We start from the raw sequence: 18,501 nt of genomic DNA on the forward strand, positions 1-18,501 counted from the left end.
AGAAAGGTCTAAGTTTGACAAATAAGCAATCCTCCATACATAATGATAATGAGGTACCTATTGTTGATGCTGTTGGTGACGCTTTCACCGTTTCCGATGCTGTCCATTTCGATGACCATCACGAATACGAGAGCAATTCCGTCAATGTGGGTGACAGAGATATTACTGTCGATGGCAATGATGTTGGTGAGGGTGATAAAGTTGCCAATTGTAACGTTAAAAGAAAAAATAAAGTTGAGAAAACAAAATGACATAGACAGCCAGATTTTTATTGACTTCAGTAAACTTAAACCTCGCTTCAACTATCGATCTAAAGCTCGTTTGAGAAAGCCCTGAGTTACCTGGGAATGAACAAATCACAACTTGTTCATCGGCAATGGGTCATATGTTTAACATAAATGTAGACTATAATTGCTTCAGTTTCATTCTATAGAATACAAAGAGACGCAATTTAAAAAACAACAACAAAAACAACATTGAGGAGACAGTGCAGCCTGCAGAGGCCAGTAAGACCAGTTGTACGCACTATCTTGGATAGCTTAAATGCTAAGGATAATCTGTGTATTTTTGTAGTTCTTTAATAGCAAGGACGATTTGGTAATTGTAATGGTGAGATTATTGCTGCAGAGCTAGAATTTGAAGAAAATTCTCATTGTCAAAATAAAATTGACACTCGAATTTGAAGGCTGTGACGAAGTGCAACGAAGTTAAAGTATGGCAATTAATCATTATTTTATTCACAGAATCTTAAGCACTTCATGTATTTAGTATCGAATGTACTAATTGTACTCACCGTAATCTTCTGTTCCTTGCCCTGCTGAAATTTTAGTTCTGGAAAGTGGAATACCGGTAGATGAGACGACATTCGACGCATCTAAATTTGAAGTGCTGTAGAAGCTATTTACATATTTGGTGCATGCGTACCTTTCTTGTTCATGGCAAGTTTAAAAGATTATCGTTCTGATAGGTAATGTATTATGGGACGCCATGAGACTTCCACAACATTTACCATTTCTAGAGCATACAAGCTTATCCTGAGAACTGATCGGCCGGGTTCTAGTCATTCGACATTTGATAGCCCAGCAAGCCTGCCTGCATCCACTACATTCCATATCACATTATTTTTTAGCCTTACAAGTCTGTTCACAATCCACCCCTCTGCTACATTCCAGATGCATTTTGCATATTTGTACTCGGCGATCGCATTCCTGTCTTTTACACCTGCCTCCGCTACATTCCATATCACATGTTTTGGCCTTGCAAGTTTGTCCACAGTCCCCCACGCCGCTACATCCCAAATGCATTTTACATTTGTCTACTTGAAAATCGCATAGCTGTTTTTCACACCAGCCTCCTCTACATTCCATATCACATGTTTTGGCCTTGCAAGTTTGTCCACAATCCCCCACTCCGCTACATCCCAAATGCATTTTGCATTTGTCTACTTGAAAATCGCATGGCTTTTTTCACACCAGCCTCCTCTACATTCCATATCACATGTTTTGGCCTCGCAAGTTTGTTCACAAGCCCCGGCTCCGCTACATCCCGGATGTATTTTGCATACGCCTACTCGAAAATCGCATTCTTGTTTTTTACAACTGCCTCCGCTACAATCCATATCACATGTTTTGGCATGGCAAGTTTGTTCACAATCCCCTACTCCGCTACATCCCAGATGCATTTTGCATTTGTCTACTCGAAAATCGCATAGCTGTTTTTCACACCTGCCTCCGCTACATTCCATATCACATGTTGTGGCCTCACAAATTTGATAGCAATCCTCTGTGCTACATCCCAGATGCATTTTGCATACGTCTACTCGATAATCGCATTCTTGTTTTTTTACAACTGCCTCCGCTACAATCCAGATCACATGTTTTGGCCTCGCAAGTTTCTTCAGAATCCCCCACTCCGCTACGTCCCAGAAGTATTTTGCATTCTTTTCCCTCATATTCGCATTTCTGTCTTTTACAACCGCCTCCGCTACAATTCAGAACACATGTATCAGCCTTGCAATATTGTTGTGCACAATTCCTTTCACTGCATTTTATGCTACAAAAATAATGACCATTGGTGCAATTCTGAAGGGGAACGCAATGATTGTCACAACTCGATGTACATTTATCGGGATCGCAAGCATCGAAGCCAAGCCTAAGACCTGAAGAAAAAAGTTGGAATAGTAATAATACGATAGCTTCATACAGTTACAAATTAAAGCTAGCAGAAATTTCAAATTAACTCGTAAACAAGGCACTGATTTATACAAACACTAGCAGACTGTTGGCAACCTTTTGTTTTTTGATAAACGAGAGTGATCACCCTGTATTTCATCTAATATCGCATATTTAATTCCATTTTGCTATGGCTCTTGTTGCTGTTTTCAAGGATCGTCTTTAATTAATTACTGTACATACGGGTCTACGGAGTGGGGGGGGGGCGTTAGTGGTGGTACTCCTTCTTTGGGCTATACGGGGACGTGCTGCTGGACAGAATGTGGTGTTTTTGATCTTGTTTTCCTCAGCAGGGTATACATTTTACTCGCCTCTTTCCTAAACAGGGTCAGAACCTGTCCTGAACACGGTGTAATACTACAAGCCGCTGGCGGCACCCCTATACCCAAACATGGATCAATACATCTACCATCTTGATCGTGAACAAGTATACGTTGTCATTATGCTAAAAACTACATGCACTTTTTAGGCTTCTTGGTAACACTTAGTTCCCATACCGACTACTTTTTTTATACTGTGGGTGTTGGAAATATCCCAGGGTATACCTCAGTATTTCGAGATTTTATGAATGGTGTTGAATTTTCAAATATGTTTTATTGAAATGAGTGCAAGAGGAAAATGAATCAATAATAATGTTAATACTAAAGATTCACACGAGAACTGGACAAGGGTGAAGAAAAAGAAAAGGAAATCCGCCGGACCTCGTTAAAAGAAGACTTGAAATTGTTTCCTTGAGCTACTGAGTTTGGTCATTTGTGAGATGTGAGTGGCGGCATCAGGTCAATCCTTCTTTTGTTATTCTTTGGAGTGAAAAGTTGGGCAAAAATTGTCCCAACGTCATTTGCATGTTTGCGCCTGAGCTTAATTTTTTTTCATAAAGACCCCTGAATTAAATCAGGCATTGGTTAACAGGCTTCTTGAGGTTCATCACCTAGCACATTATGTCTTGGCCCTTTGAGGAAAGCATGTTTGGTCGGCTCTCACAAAGGATAAACTAATTGAAAACCATTCTAAGCTCTAATAGTCTGTTTTCGCTCAATTTTTTCGGATGCTACTCGCCGGACAGCCTTAAGCTCGACTCCTCGGAGTATGCTTATGCTTAATCTTTAAAAGGAAGCTTTGGTACTCACTCAACAGAGACATTGATAAAGGATTTTTCCCCACAACTGGCAACCTCTGGTCGTCATCGTCATCAGTTTTTTCGTAGTGTGGATTCCGTTCCTGTAAGCTGAACCACATGCAAACTTCTGGAAAATTTTGAGTGGCTGGAGATCGGTCCAAAATAGCCTTTGCAATTATAAGTGCAATGCCTGTGAGCTTTCTTTTTTTTTCAGAAATATATATAACGTCACTCACTTAGTGTTGTCCGCCATGTACCTCCGGCTTCCACGTATAATGCGGGAAACTGACTTGCAAGTTATTGACGTTGGCTCAAGAAAACAAAGTGGGTATATGTATGATGCACGATCCTGATGAACTTCATATATTCATTGTATCTCATTTATCACTTTCACGGGTTTATTACGAATCAACTTAACGGCCTGCTCCCAGTTGGCTTGTTAGCTCAATTGGTAGAGCGCTGCACTAGTATCGCAGAGGTCAGTGGTTCGAATCCCGTACAGACCTGATTTTTTTAAGGTCTGATTTTAGCTAATGCATAAATAGCGCTATCTCCTGCGAGGATCGTGCATCATACGTATCTAATACCGCAGTTCAAAACATATGAACTTCATATATTCATTGTATCTCAAAGTGGGTATAATATCAAAATTTCAAGAGTATTCTTCAGTCGCATTTTCGAATTATTTTTTGACAAATAAACATGTGCTATACAATAGATAGCGAAAAGCACTGAATTTTTGAATGATATAGCCTTAGGTGAAAAAACAAAAAAAAGAATAGAAAAGACCACGTAGTGGCGACAGATGTTATTAATTTCAAACTCACTCTTAACTACTGACAGCTGTTAGTGTTCGTTTATTTAACCCGTTTACATCGGATGACTTTCTTTTACAGCTCTAGCATCACAGAAGTTGCTACAAAACCGTGATCACGACTCCGTATGAAATACTTCTATCTCATATAGCTTTTTTTTTCCTTGTTTTTTTTTTTCTTTTATCTAATGGCCCTCGCGTGGTGTAGAGCGGAAGATCTTACCCGCATATGCTACGTACTACAAAGTGCTATTGACAAAATATGTGATTTTTTTTTAATTTTTTAAATAATAAATGGAAATAATAGCTAAACGTAGCTTCCTTAATAGTTTGACTTTAAAAACCTTGACAGACCTATGAATTTCGTCATGCTTTCTTCATTAGACATCCTCAGTATTAGTATGTGGGGATTATAGTCACATGCACGCGGAGTATTTGTCAGTCGTCATTATTCAGGGCGAAAGAAAGGAGAGGGGAGGACTTTACAGCGATCACACGGTTTTCATGGGGGACGGAAAGGGGATCAGTAGTCGTTAACAGAATGTGAGGGGGAGGATTACAGAAAAATGACTACTAATGACGGGTTACATAAAAAGCTACAGAGCCTTGTGAGAAATCAGGTATATTTTTACCAACACGACTAAAACACTCCAATCCCCCCTTCCTTTCCAGGTGATAATTGGTGACCGATCCTAACCTGCATACGAGGATCTATCGCTCGTCTCACAATGTTGTAACGTCCGATATGGATTGCAACGTTTAAAATACGTATAATCTTTATATTTCCGAAGATCAAAACGCACAACTGCAGTTGTACCCAGACGACCTTATCGTTCAAAAATTCACTTGGTATACATGTTTTATTTACATCGAAAAGTGATTGTATGGCAGTATCCTTCTGTGTTCATTGTGACCTGTAGCTGTAACCTGCATTGTAACTCTAATAATACTTTGCTGTTGAAACACGCGCATAATAGTTCTAAGTAATCCGCCGACTAGCTGTTTCCTCGATAATAGACGGGTAAATACCAAAAATCTAATGACAAAAACATGTTTTTCCTATCAACCAGCTGCTTCAGATGTCCTTAGGGTTTCTGGAGAAATTTTTGGAAATTATTGAGAATAAAGAAAACAAATACGAAATAAAAAAAAAAAAGATCGATGCCAGCAATTTAAAAGAAAAGCGAATCCGAAAATGTAAAGTTCGATTACTCATAACGACTCAAAAAATTTTCTTTGTCTCACGCTTGTAACAAGACAAGCAACATCTGCTCCATCAATGCTCTCTACTGTTGTTTATTATAATATTGTAATAAATGTACTGTCGCTAATACAACCATGCAAAAAATAAAAAGGGCCTTTAGCGGCCAAATTCCTAGACCGACCATTAACGGCCAATAGCGGCTAAAACGACAGAACGGCCCTAAGTGGCCAAAGTCCCTTGTTGTGGCCAAAATGACAGAACGGCCCCAAGTGAATAAAATCCCACTTATGGCCAAAACGCCAATAGTTGCCAAAATTACAGAGCGGTCCCAAGTGGTTAAGTTACTTCTTGAGGCAAAAATGACAGAACGGCCCCAAGTGGTCAAAATGCCACATATGGCCAAAACACCAAAATGCCACAATATCCATTTGTGGCCAAAATGACAAAACGGCCACTAATGGTCAAAATGCCGAAACGCCCACTAATGGCCAAAAAGCCAAATGGGCCACTTGTGGCAAAAATGCCGAAACGTTTACGAATGGCCAAAATGCCACGATAGTCACTTGTGGCCAAAATGATAAAACGAGCTCTAGTGGCAAGAATGAAAATCAAATATCATTATCAAATATTACTAAACAGTGGCGTAAAGGACAGAAAGTGAAATGCAGATTAATCTTAAACAAGTGATGCTTGAATGTGCTACATGCATCCTTCGAGGGGGTTAATTATCAAAAGAACAAAAACCCATTGTTTCAAGGACACACTGTTTTCAAATCTAAATTACAATGAGAGCCAACCTTGTTATTTGTTACATACATTGGCTTGCAGCTTATACATACTTTCCCTGATTGCATACTATGATCCTCTAATTACTAATCTTTTATATGTATATGACAAAAAAAAACTTCATGGGACTAGCTCCTAGCTAGCTAAATAGTTAGAAAAAGCATTGAAGACTTTTTAAGACTTGGAAGGCAAGAGAATTAGCAAGACTCCTTGCATCAAATATCAGATTTCTTTTAGCCAACGTCGTGACTGGAACCACCTAGCTTTATCGACAGGTCGAAACTGAACAATTGTTACTGGTCAACTACCGTGGCCTGAGTAATCGTTTTAAACTATCAACTCTCATTCTCCATTTATTTAATCAAGGTATTTATGCTGCTATTTTTTTCAGTTCAAACTCAGTTTTAGACTGCTATTAAACTGCCCACACGTCGTCAAAATAACTTGCATCAACCTGTGAGCTTTTCCTTGGTGATTTTTCATTGTTTACAGTTGCAAAAACGCTATCACTTAATGTCGGTCAAATTAAAGTACTGAAGTGCTATATAATGCTATTCTTTGAAGGACTGCCTTTTGACTGCCCACACATTGCCGACAGTACTTGGATTAACTTGTGGGCTCTTCCTCACAGAGTTTCCATAATCTGCAGCAGAAGGACAAATGATGCTCATCTTTCTTTTCAAGCGCTCTCTGATCTGTAGATGTACAGGCGACAAAATTTCAGTTGCTAACCGCGAGAGTCTTTCTTTATGTCTAAAAACTTCACAATTCGTTTTGTGTATGTCTTTATCATTGTATTGAACTCACCTGGCTGTTTCGCACACAATGAAGTAGGAAAATCAGGATACCCTAAAACGGACAATTATTTCAGAATTAACCCTTTTACAATTCGAGGTGAGAGAGGTTCGATCGTTAAGTATTCCTTTCAGCAATCAAAAGAAATATGGCGAAAGAATGAATTAAACCAAGTCACAGATCTCGTGAGCCAATAAGATTGTCTCGTGTTGGGTAGATTAGTTTTGAATAGGCAGTATCATCTGACCAAAGTTAAAGTGTCTGATCATGGTATTCAAGTAAGTGTTAAATGGATTACTAAAATTTCATTATCAACCACGTTTTTAAAAGCTCACCTGAATAGAGTTGAGGATAGCAAAAATGTAAGCGAAAGCTTTGTGTAATGGTAACAAAAGACCGAAGACCCACGTTACACCCAGCAGTGGAATCATTACCGCACATGTTTTAATGCCAAGTCTGAAGAACGACAGAAATATTAATAACAATAACCGTTTCTAAAGCATAGTGCCTCATCGTTCAAGAATACCTAGGCTGGAATATAGACAAGTACTGTGACGCTAGATGAGCCAACTATTTGTTCACATTACTCGAAAAGTCTCTGTAAAAACTATTTATTACCTACCCCCCCCCCCTCCCCCCACCAAGTTTGGTTTATCACAACTATTGGATAGCTGTTAAATTTGAAAACTCACCTTATCTGCTGCATATGGTTGTCTTTCCCTGTTGGTTGGATTAATGTGCTCATCTCCTTCATGACTCGGACGATTATCAAAATGTTGAGCTGAAAGAGGCACGAAATGAGAGATGTATCATCGAAGACAGAAAAATGTTATCGATCTTTAACGAACGTTTGAAGAAGTAAAAGCCTGAATCTTATTTAAAAAATTAAATCCCCAGTGGTAAGCTGGCTTGCTGGCTCTGTTACCTCTATGATGAGGAGTAGAAAACCCTGTGGTGCGCCAGGGTATTACTTTGCTAATTTAAAGGCCAAGAGGTATCAATTCTCCATGATTAAACTCAACCGCAGAGCACCAGAGAACTTCCTTGTGAGCTTAATGATTAATGGATTCATGTGTCACATCTGTTCCCTCGTACTGCGACGTCACCACTAAGGAGGGTATCTTAAAAAAAAGTGCTGTGGAGTTCCAAAGACGGTAAACACTTTGTACGAGCAAGGGGTTAACAATACCGATGAGGTATCAATTTCTCACAAACTCACAACTTCAATGAAAGCCACAAATGTCACGAAGATCCAGATCAGGTTGTTAGTCGAGGACAGCCAGCAACTGGGAACGAGTTTAAAAAAATTAACAGACGAAAATTAATTTGTGGCAAATAGCCCCTAGCTCCCCCTCCCCCCTCCACCCCCACAACCCCCCGTGTATCAAAACATCTTCAAAGTGTAACAAAAATAAAAAAAATTAATAAAACAAGACAGGTTCAAGCGAAAGGAAAATTATGAAGAGAAAGAAGGGAAGAGGCCTTAACGCCTGCAATATTTCATGAAATTCAGATTATTTGAATTAAATGAGGGAGATGGAAGAAAAATAAAGGGAAGAGACTACAACTGAAGTAGTTAAAGTTTCGCATACTATTTTTCACTTGTAAAACTCTGAATTCCATCTTTTCCAGACGCAGTGCTTAGTGAAATGACCACCATGATTATTGGCAAACCTAAACAGAAGTAGAAGAAAGTCAGTGCAACTAAAAAAAAGATACGTTCGATTTGAGACGATTTAAAAGAATAAAAATAACTTGCAACAAGATAAATAAAAATACCCCATGATATGACGTGATACAAATGCATCTTGGTGTTGACGTTGTAAACTTTCACAAGAAACAGGTAGAAATAAATTCCGTCAACCAACATCCAACAGAAGGCGGCCATCAGGAAATACTGCAGAAAAGCTGCTGCTGTGATACAAGAGGCCTGAAAGAGAGATAATAGTCTTATTTCTGTTTTCATGTTTTTTTTTTATTTCACAAAACATCTTTAAGCCCCTCAAAGGCAAATAAACCATAAATGGGTGAAAAGGTCACCTACCGTATTTTCTGTGGCGTTTATACCAGCGAGAAAGATTATTTGTCCAGTTCCGAGTGCCACAGAAAGACTTAAACGTATTTGCGACAGAGGCTGCCATATGTCTCTAGTGAAACAAGCGAGCAATGAAAAAATAAACAATCGAACAGAAAAAACAAAAACAAAAACAAAAAACTCAGACATGACAGAAACAAAACAAGACAAGATAATCTTTGACGAGGTATTTTGTGTACTAGTTTCTCTTACTCGCTGTTGCTTGCCATTCAGCTTTTTATCGTACGTTAAACTGCTATAATTATAATTATTACTAGTATTTTTGTTTAATCTAATTTTTTATTTATCTTTTTTTTTAGACAAGTTGGTCTAACTTAAGCCCCAAAACCTTCAAGATTTTGTAGAGACTTAGCTCTTTATTCTCACAGTACTTACGTGAGGAAGGAATATAGAATAATCGTCAAAAATAACCCGAGGATAGAAAGGCTTAATCCCAGGTATGTGATAATTTCCAGAATGGCTTCGTCCTCCTCTGTGAGCTGTGAAGAGACATGAAGAGACATAGATATCTCGTTAATTAACCTAAACGAGCTGTATAACCAAAGCTGAACGTAAATTCATTACCCCTGGGCTGCCATTGTAGTCAACTAAGACAGCAAAATGAGTCAGATGATCGCAGCTGCAAACTGTTTCTTCTGAGTTGCTTGCAGATGCAACTACATAGCATCCTTTCTCTGAAAATTCACCTGAACTGAAAATGACAGTAATACTAATAATAACGATGATAGTAATCATTTTATCTCTAATCGTATATATATAGATCCTAGTCGACGCTGGGGCTTGCCACGGCTTATCGCCCAGCCCCCAGCTATAGATTTGTTTTTATTCTGGGCATCGAAATGAATATACTGCCGCATAATAATGATAAAAATAACAGTAATAGCATTAATAATAATAATAATAATAATAATGATAATAATAATAATAATTCATTCATTTGATTTGCATTTGGAATCAGTTGATTTCTCTGCGATAATGATAATGATAATGACAATAATAATGATAACGATAATGATAATGATAATAATAATAATAATAATAAAATACTGATGATATCATTAATAATAATATTAATAATAATAATTATGATAATGATAATAAGAACAAAAGTAATGATAATGATAAAATATAGAGATTAACCCGAATAACCATTGGGGTACCGGCAGTTTAATTTTCTGTCCTCCTTCCATGAGTTTATAACCTCTACGCATCATCGAATACTTTCGATATTGACATCTGATGACATCTGTTCAGCTCCCTGTCTCTTATAAAGTCGTCTTTAAATAATTCTTAAATAGAGTCGCTAAGCATTATTACAAACTAACTTAGATGAAAAAAGAAAGCAAGCCAACAAGCAAAGATAACGAACAAGGAAAATGATGTAAATTAACAAATCAGTGATCATGTGATTATATTTCATAGAAGGACTCTATCAGCAATATTCATAAAAATAAGATTTAACAAATCAGTGGCTTCAATTTTAGAGCAAACAGATTGACCTTGACAGTCGTTTTCAGAACGTGGGGAAAGGTTCAAGGCTTTATCAAAATCGAGTGGGGAATCTTCGGACCTTCAAGAATAATATTCATAAAATATTTTTTCAAGATTTGAGATTCAAGATCCAATTACTTCTGGAACTGGGTAAATGATACTTTCCAGCTGTTACCTTTCATTTAAGCTACTCCAGAACAAACATTTCCTCTTTCCTTCATGGACCTAATTAAAGAATAGATGTTATCTCTTTGGAATAGTTAACACAACATAAAACAATTCATACTAAAATTGTTCTTGTTCCTACATTTAGGTTTCTGAACTTTAAGATGACATTCTCTTGCAATTTTTCTGGTCTTGGATCCATTGCCACAGCCATTATCCCAGAGTCCAAATACCTATAGAGAAAATAGAATTTAAGCATGAACCTGATTAATTTTGACCATAGTATTTCTTTTGGGAGCGTTTACAAAACAGTATTACTTTAAAGATTCTTTATTAGACGCTGAAAAAGTCATCGACTTCTTTCAATAGAATTTGAAAATTGATGACCTTGTTAGTTAAATGAATCGAGTTTCTTTTTTGTTTCTTTTTGTTGGAAGGCACATTTGGTTCAGAAACTTAGGGAAGTACCCTCACCTTGTGTTGCCTTTTGTGATTGTGAACGGTTGATCTATAAATAGTGCTTCATGAAGATCCTTGTGCAGTATCCCAGCAACCACTGATACTAAAAAGGAAAAAGGAAACAAAATTAAGCTAAGAAAATTATATCATGAACTCCATAGAAAACTCATAACACTAATAATGATAATGATAATAATTAAAATAACAATCTTTATTTAGCAATAGTTTCCATAAAATCCTTTACAATACAAAATATTAACAGCGTAAAAAACGATCCAAAATAACTCACTTTCGGCTCACATCTACTCGTTTTTTTTTTTGTTTTTTTTTGTCAAAGCGTCTGGAAAACTATAAATAACGGAGTGAAATCTGAAAAGATTCAACATCTAATAATCTGATAAGTAAAAGCATATCTAAAACTATACAGAAAAGAGAAAGGTGAATGGCAGATCTAGAACCCTATATACAAGGCTGCTAAAAATCATTAAACAGTGTCAATGGCTCCCTCGGCAGCTGCGATTTCAACGTCACAATCATTATAGTCATACGCAGCGCGTCGCTTCACCCGCGATCCTCGAAGGCAATCTAAGGGCGACCGAAGGAGGGCAAATGATGTCTTTGCTCGGATCCAGGAAATTGTTTGCGAGTATCGTTCCCCCGATTGGCTGTCGGCTCGGCCAATCGGCTGTGGTATCTTATGCATTACATCCCCATCCCTCCCGTAGTTGTAAATACAAGCGGCGTAAACGAGCCATGCTCAACATTCAACACTCTCCTTGAGTACAGCCGCTTCTTGTCGTTTTCATGGAAGCGATTAATCTGCTGTGGTTCCTGGTCCTTGTTGAATCCTTGAATCTTTTTAAAATATATTTAAAGACGTACTTATTTAAAGAAGCTTTTAGTTGTTAAATATCGAATTACATTAGATATATAATATATATTTTTGTACTTAAACTACACTATTATACATTTAAGAATTGTTTCATGCTTAGCGTGCGTCAATTAAGTTATGGATGCACGCGGGGAGTTTGGAGAGCACGAGAGAAGCGTAAGAGTTGCTCGAGGCGCAGCCGAGAGTAACTCTAGCTTTTTGAGTGCTCTCCAAACTTCCCAAGTGCATCCATAACTCGATAGACACACAGCTTAAAGCATGGAACAATTCTTTCATAACATACGACAACAGTTTGGGCGCTAAAAGACGTTTTATTTTTTTCACGTCGTCTTTTCACATCGTCTGTTTCGTACATTCGGGCCAACTCTTCGGTGCTTGAAACGTCGGCAATTCCACCAGGATGATTTTTGGTAGCTTCATCATGCGTCATCGCCGCCAAGTTGCGTCCAGTTGGGTCCACCTTAAACTTTAAGCTGATTGTTTTCAGGGTCTTCTGACCCACTCGACCTCCTCTGCAAAAGAAGAGGACGAAATGGAACCACGCGTTACGGAGCAGAGAAAGTGGGCCGCTCAAGGCGAGAACTTGGATGGATTTTAGCCGCAGCAAATCTTCGTTTTCAATCGCCGGTTTGTGTTTTACGTTCTCTCTTCCCTGACGCTTCAAGCTGACAACTGTCGCATTCCGCACTTCGTTTGGCCTTTTAAATCTTGGATCAGAAATTAGCTTTAGGCCTTTGTTCAGTGGTAGTGCATTCAGATATCTTTCAATGCCGTGACGAAAACCAAGGAAAGTAGATTTGCTGTACACATCTCCGGATTTATATCTGGCCTCTGCGTAGAATCTGTGAAGGTTTGTATCGAGTTGGCCAGGCGACATTCGTTCTAGCGGTGTCTGTATTTTATTCTCACTACACCTAAATTACGGAAGGAAATAATGGTAATACCATTAAGTTTAAAGATAATGCGTGACTGCTGTTTTTAACTAACCATGTTTCATTGTAGCTGTAATGTTTTTTTGAAATGAAAGTTACCCGAGATGTTGGCGTCTCCGTTGCTTTGTTGATTTTGTAATTAAATGGTTTTCGGAAGGTTTAACAAATGGAACAGAAGAAACGTCGTCAACAGAGACGTTTACATTTAAAAGTTGCCACAGACCAATTTGTAGTCTTCTTAGTTCTTGCTGAATGTCTTTCAGCTAAACTTTTCTCCAGCTCCTGTTCCGATGAATTCGGGAAACGGGCCTGTTGTGCTTCGTTTTCGTTGTGCTTGTTGGCTTGACTACTTACGGGAAGGTCGAAAGCCAAAGAAAAGTTTGGTTGATTATCCATTTACTGATATCGCTTTCCGAAACTTTAACTTAAAGAACTCATAGGACGGAAATTCTGCAGCTATTTTGAAACTGCACACGTCATTTTTATTGAGCACGGCCGTGCGTACATAAAGATTTTGATCCTGATGACGCAATAGGAATTAGATAGGACAAGCGCGCGCTATGTTATAATATATGTTAATTTATAATAATAATTTATAGTAATAACAATATACTCGCAACATTAGGAACTTTTAGGGTGTTGTTTATTTATTTATTTAACAACTTTCTTTTAACTATTTATAGAATTTGAAGTTGATTTATGTATTCGAAATTTTAAATAGTATATTTTCTGAAAATGTATACACAGAGCTAGCTATGGTTTCGCTGCCTACAGCTTTAATGTTTTTTTTTTTTTTAATCTGGCATCCAGATGTGTATAACTGCCATAATAATAAAAATAACAATATTGATAATAATAATAATAATAATAATAATAATAATGTAAATGATAACAATTTTATTTAGCAATAATTTCCATAAAATCCTCTACAATACAAAATATTAACAGCGCAAAAAACGATCCAAAATAACTCACTTTCGGCTCACATCTACTCCTATTTTTTGTCAAAGCGTCTGGAAAACTATAAATGACGGAATAATTTGGATATATCAACAAAGTTGAAATGGTAAATTAGCCACCGTAATGACTACAAAAGCTGACGTTTCGAGCGTTAGCCCTTCGTCGGAGCGAAGGGCTAACGCTCGAAACGTCAGCTTTTGTAATCATTTCGGTGGCTAATTTACCATTTCAGCTTTGTTGATATCTCCAAATTATTTCGTTACTCCTACCGACACAGCCCCAAACAGTTTCTTTCGAAACTATCAGCCTTTATTCATTTATAAATAACGAAATCAAATCTGAAAAGATTCAAAGTCTAATGATCTGATGAGTAAAAGCATATCTAAAACTATACAGAAAAGGGAAAGGTGAATGGCACATCTAGAACCCTATATAAAAGGCTGCTAAAAATCATTAAACAATGTCAATGGCTCCCTCGGCAGCTGCGATTTCGAAGTCACAATTATTATAGTCATACGCAGCGCGCAATTATTATAGTCATACGCAGCGCTTATAATAATAATAATAATAATAATAATAATAATTATAATACTAATAACATTAACAAACAAATAGAACTCACAGACAGATACCCCGGGTACAAGATCATTTAATATTTAACAATTGGTTCATGCTTTAGCGTGCTCTAGGGAGTTATGGAGCACGCGGGAAGTTTGGAGAGCACGAAAGAAGCGTAAAGGTTACCCGAGGTCGGAAAATTGTCTTTGTTTTGGGACTGGTGGGCCGAGTCTCTGTTTGTATACATTATTGTCGCAAAGTATATCATTTTTCACCTCGCTAACAATGAACGTTTGTGCGAAAAAAAATTTCTGGCGAAGCGATTTGCTCACGCTATCAGCGTGCAGTATCGGGTTTTTCAGCACGCTTACGTATAATGAATTGGATTGCGCGGCTCTGCTAGCTATGTTCTAAAGTATAATAATAGATGTCCTTGGTTGTTGCTTAAGAGAAGTGGAGCAGAATATCAAAGAAATGGTGGTAACCAAGAGGAAATCTATCTTCGGACAGATGCAGAAAGCCGTCCTGACAAGTTCACTTCGTATTGCAAGAACATTTAAGCTGAGTCACTAGATATTACACATGAACAGCGAAATTGAGTTCCATAGAACATTATTAAATATTAAGACATGAACTATTTTTACTCACTTATATTTCTAATGTATATATAGATCCCAGTAGACTCTGTGGCTGGCCACGGCTTATCGCCCAGCCACAGCTGTAGTTTTGTTTTTATCTGGGCTTCCAGATGTATATACTGCCGCATATAAATAATACTAACAGACTAAAGCTTATATAAGGCTAAGAGTTAATCTGTCTTCTATGTCTCCAGCGCTTAATTAATATTTTTAACTAAAATCTAAAAGCTTAAGATAAAACACAGCATTTCTATAAATATCTTACTTATTTACAATCAGGTGTAGATGAAATTGCAGGTTCCTTACATTATTTGAATGGACAAAATTGAAACTGCTATTCACACTTAAGAATATACTTAAAGTCAAAAGCAATTAGAATATATTGTGTAAACCAACAAAAAAAAACTGCTATATGTCAGTAGATGTATTTCAAAACTGTAAAAACTTGTAGAGGAAAAAAATGCATTGTATTAGCATATCGAAGATTTGAAACCTCTGTAAATACAAACCGTTGTTTGAAAAATTTGTAGAGGATAATTCCATGCTCGCTGACAGTTCTTGTTTTCCAAGGTAGAAGTCGGCAGCATTTTGGCGGTAGGCTTTTTGTATAGCTAGCACTGACGGGGAAAAAGAAAACAAATGACGAAATGAAGAATAGCATATTTTCGAAGAAATGTCTTTCTCGTTGGACCGAAAGTAACCCTAATCCTAAAATGGTACTCTTGCTTGTTTGACTGCTTTTTTTATATATATATTCTATCGGAAAGTACAACCCTTTATAGATCACTAAGACATCGACAATTAAAAGTTTAAATGCTTTTAATAATTTTAATCGCCGGAAAAATAATATAGCGTATAGTCAATGGAATGAAAAGAAGAATCGGAAATCGCACTTATCAACAATTCATTACATCATCAAAGCAAATGAACCATTTTTTAAATCAGCCAGTTAGTCAGTTGATTAACAAGCAAATGCATAATTACAAATCTGAATAAATCATTGCCCTGACTTACCTAGATTGTGGCTATCGATCTTAACTGAAGAATTCGAGTCAGTCAAGTGGTACTTGCCATAGTTAAGGGCAAATTCCTCCAATGCGACTGCCACATAGAAAGTGGATTTTCTTGTCATTTCGATCTCTTGTTTGCGTTTTGAAATGGTTTGAATACGGGTGATGAAGTTTTCAAAAACCCTTATAGCCACCTGTAACAGCATGAGATATTTTTGTTAAAGTAAGATGCTAAACATCTGCACCCTTACGAGTTAAGCAAAATATTTTAGTTTCTCATGAGTATTCAACCCGCAGACCTCCTGACTGTGGTCGGAAATTCTTACAAAAGAGGTTTAGGGAACTATTACCGGCGCAATATATATCAAGGGCATATTTCTTCTATTCCTGGCAGGATTATAAAAAATAGATAAGGAAATGAGTAAGGATGACCAACTGGTGTCCAAGAACTCGTCCAAGCAAGAAGTAGAAACATCCTCTTTAGGGATCAATTTTCCACTTATACCAGCTCATGTCATGACAATGATAATACTAACAAAGTTGAAGATGAAAATATAATAGTAATCACAACAGTAATGGAATATGATGATAATGGTGATGATGACGACGATGGCGATAAGTAAGATCCGTTTGAACTCGTTGAAAAAAGAAAGAAAAGGAAAAGAGGAAGAAATAGAATGAACTCGAAGTTTTCCGCCGCCATCATAAAGATGTACTAGTTATTTTGGACGCTTTTCAAGCTTAAGAGTTGATTCATTGCATTGGTAATTCTTTCTAATCATTGTTCATGTTCTATACACTTAGTGACTTACTAGAAAAAAAGAGGAAAGTTTTAAATTCATACCATCAAGGAGCTGATTCCACTAATTTGTATTTCACCTAGTTTAGAGACATATTCATTTGCCTGAGGTAAAGAAAGACAATAACGTTGATAACTGAAAGAGTATTTAATTATAAATATAAAAGTTAAGAGAAAGATATCACGTGCCAGATTCTTAATCGCTTCCAACGTCGATGACGAAGATGTCCCTTGCGACGGAGAGATTGACGATGATGCTGCTGTCGTCATCATTACTAACAATAGTGATGATGATGGAGAAGGCATTGATGACGATGAAACAGCTGATGTTTCGGCTGCTGCTACTACTGGTTTTGACGTTGATACTGGTGCTGCTAATGACGATAATGATGATGATGACGATGATGCAATTGCCGATGATTCTGCCTCTGCCAATGGTGATGACGCTAATGCTGATGCTACTGGTGACGATGATGATGATAATGATCCATCTGCCAATGATGTTGCTTCTGATAATGCTGTCGCTGGTTTTGATAATGATAAATATTTTGATGTGGGTGATGAAGACGCTAATGTTTCTGCTGCTAATGATGAGTGTGATGATGGTGATGGTAATGGTGATGGTGAGATGATTGATAGCGGTGATTGCGTCGATGATTGCTGCCAAGCTTAAAGTTAAATAAAATTCTCATTGTCAAATAAAATTAACAGTCAAATTTGAAAGCTATGATAAAGTGCAACGAAGTTAAAGTATGGTAATTAAGTAATCTATTTATAGAAACTTAAGTATTTCACATATTTAGTATCTAAAGTACTTATTGTACTCACTGTAAGCTTCTGTTCCTTGTCCTGCTGAAATTTTAGTTGCGAAAATTGGAATGCCGGTGGAAGTAACGACATTCGACGTGTATAAACTTGAAGTGCTGTAGAGGCTATTTAAAATTTTTGTGCATGTGCAGCTTTGTTTGTTGTAACAGCTATGAAGGATTCTCGTTCTGGGAGGCGATGTCTCGTAGGACGACATGTGAGATCCACAACATTCACCTTTTCCAGAGCATATTAGCCTATACTGGGAACTGTTTGGCCAGTTTCTAGTCATCTTACATGTGGTAGCTCTGCACGTCTGTGCACAATTATCCCCGTTACAGTGCATATTGCACACTTTTGCTTCTTCGCATAGCTGTTTTGTACACCTGCCTCCGCTACATTCCATATCACATGTTGTGGCCTTGCAAGATTGTTGACAATCCCCTCTGCTACATCCCAGATGCATATTGCACACTTTTGCATTTTCGCATAGCTGTTTTGTACACCTGCCTCCGCTACATTCCATATCACATGTTGTGGCCTTACAAGATTGTTCACAATCCTCTGTGCTACATCCCAGATGCATTGTGCACACGTTTGCATTTTCGCATAGCTGTTTTGTACACCTGCCTCCGCTACATTTCATATCACATGTTGTGGCCTTGCAAGATTGTTCACAATCGTCTTTGCTACATCCCAGATGCATTGTGCACACTTTTGCATCTTCGCATGCCTGTTTTGTACA

The 18,501-nt window shown here is 37.5% G+C and overlaps 1 protein-coding gene across 1 annotated transcript; it reads right to left on the reverse strand.

Annotated features, from left to right (window-relative positions):
• Positions 1-5,445: 5,445 nt before the first annotated feature.
• LOC148736873 (adhesion G protein-coupled receptor D1-like) lies at positions 5,446-17,611 on the reverse strand. The gene is made up of 16 exons (XM_088751040.1): positions 16,995-17,611; positions 16,155-16,344; positions 15,650-15,757; positions 11,176-11,263; positions 10,844-10,934; positions 10,712-10,761; positions 9,610-9,736; positions 9,421-9,524; positions 8,995-9,097; positions 8,730-8,880; positions 8,543-8,624; positions 8,170-8,236; positions 7,643-7,731; positions 7,286-7,406; positions 6,963-7,004; positions 5,446-6,850 (listed from the first exon to the last, which is right to left on the reverse strand). The coding sequence occupies exons 1-16, from the start codon at positions 17,253-17,255 to the stop codon at positions 6,707-6,709; spliced, it is 1,818 nt and encodes a 605-aa protein (XP_088607166.1). The 5' UTR covers positions 17,256-17,611; the 3' UTR covers positions 5,446-6,706.
• Between the last annotated feature and the right edge of the window lie 890 nt (positions 17,612-18,501).

Source organism: Stylophora pistillata, chromosome 2 (genome assembly GCF_964205215.1).
Source record: "Stylophora pistillata chromosome 2, jaStyPist1.2, whole genome shotgun sequence".
In the NCBI taxonomy this organism is placed as follows: Eukaryota; Metazoa; Cnidaria; class Anthozoa; order Scleractinia; family Pocilloporidae; genus Stylophora; species Stylophora pistillata.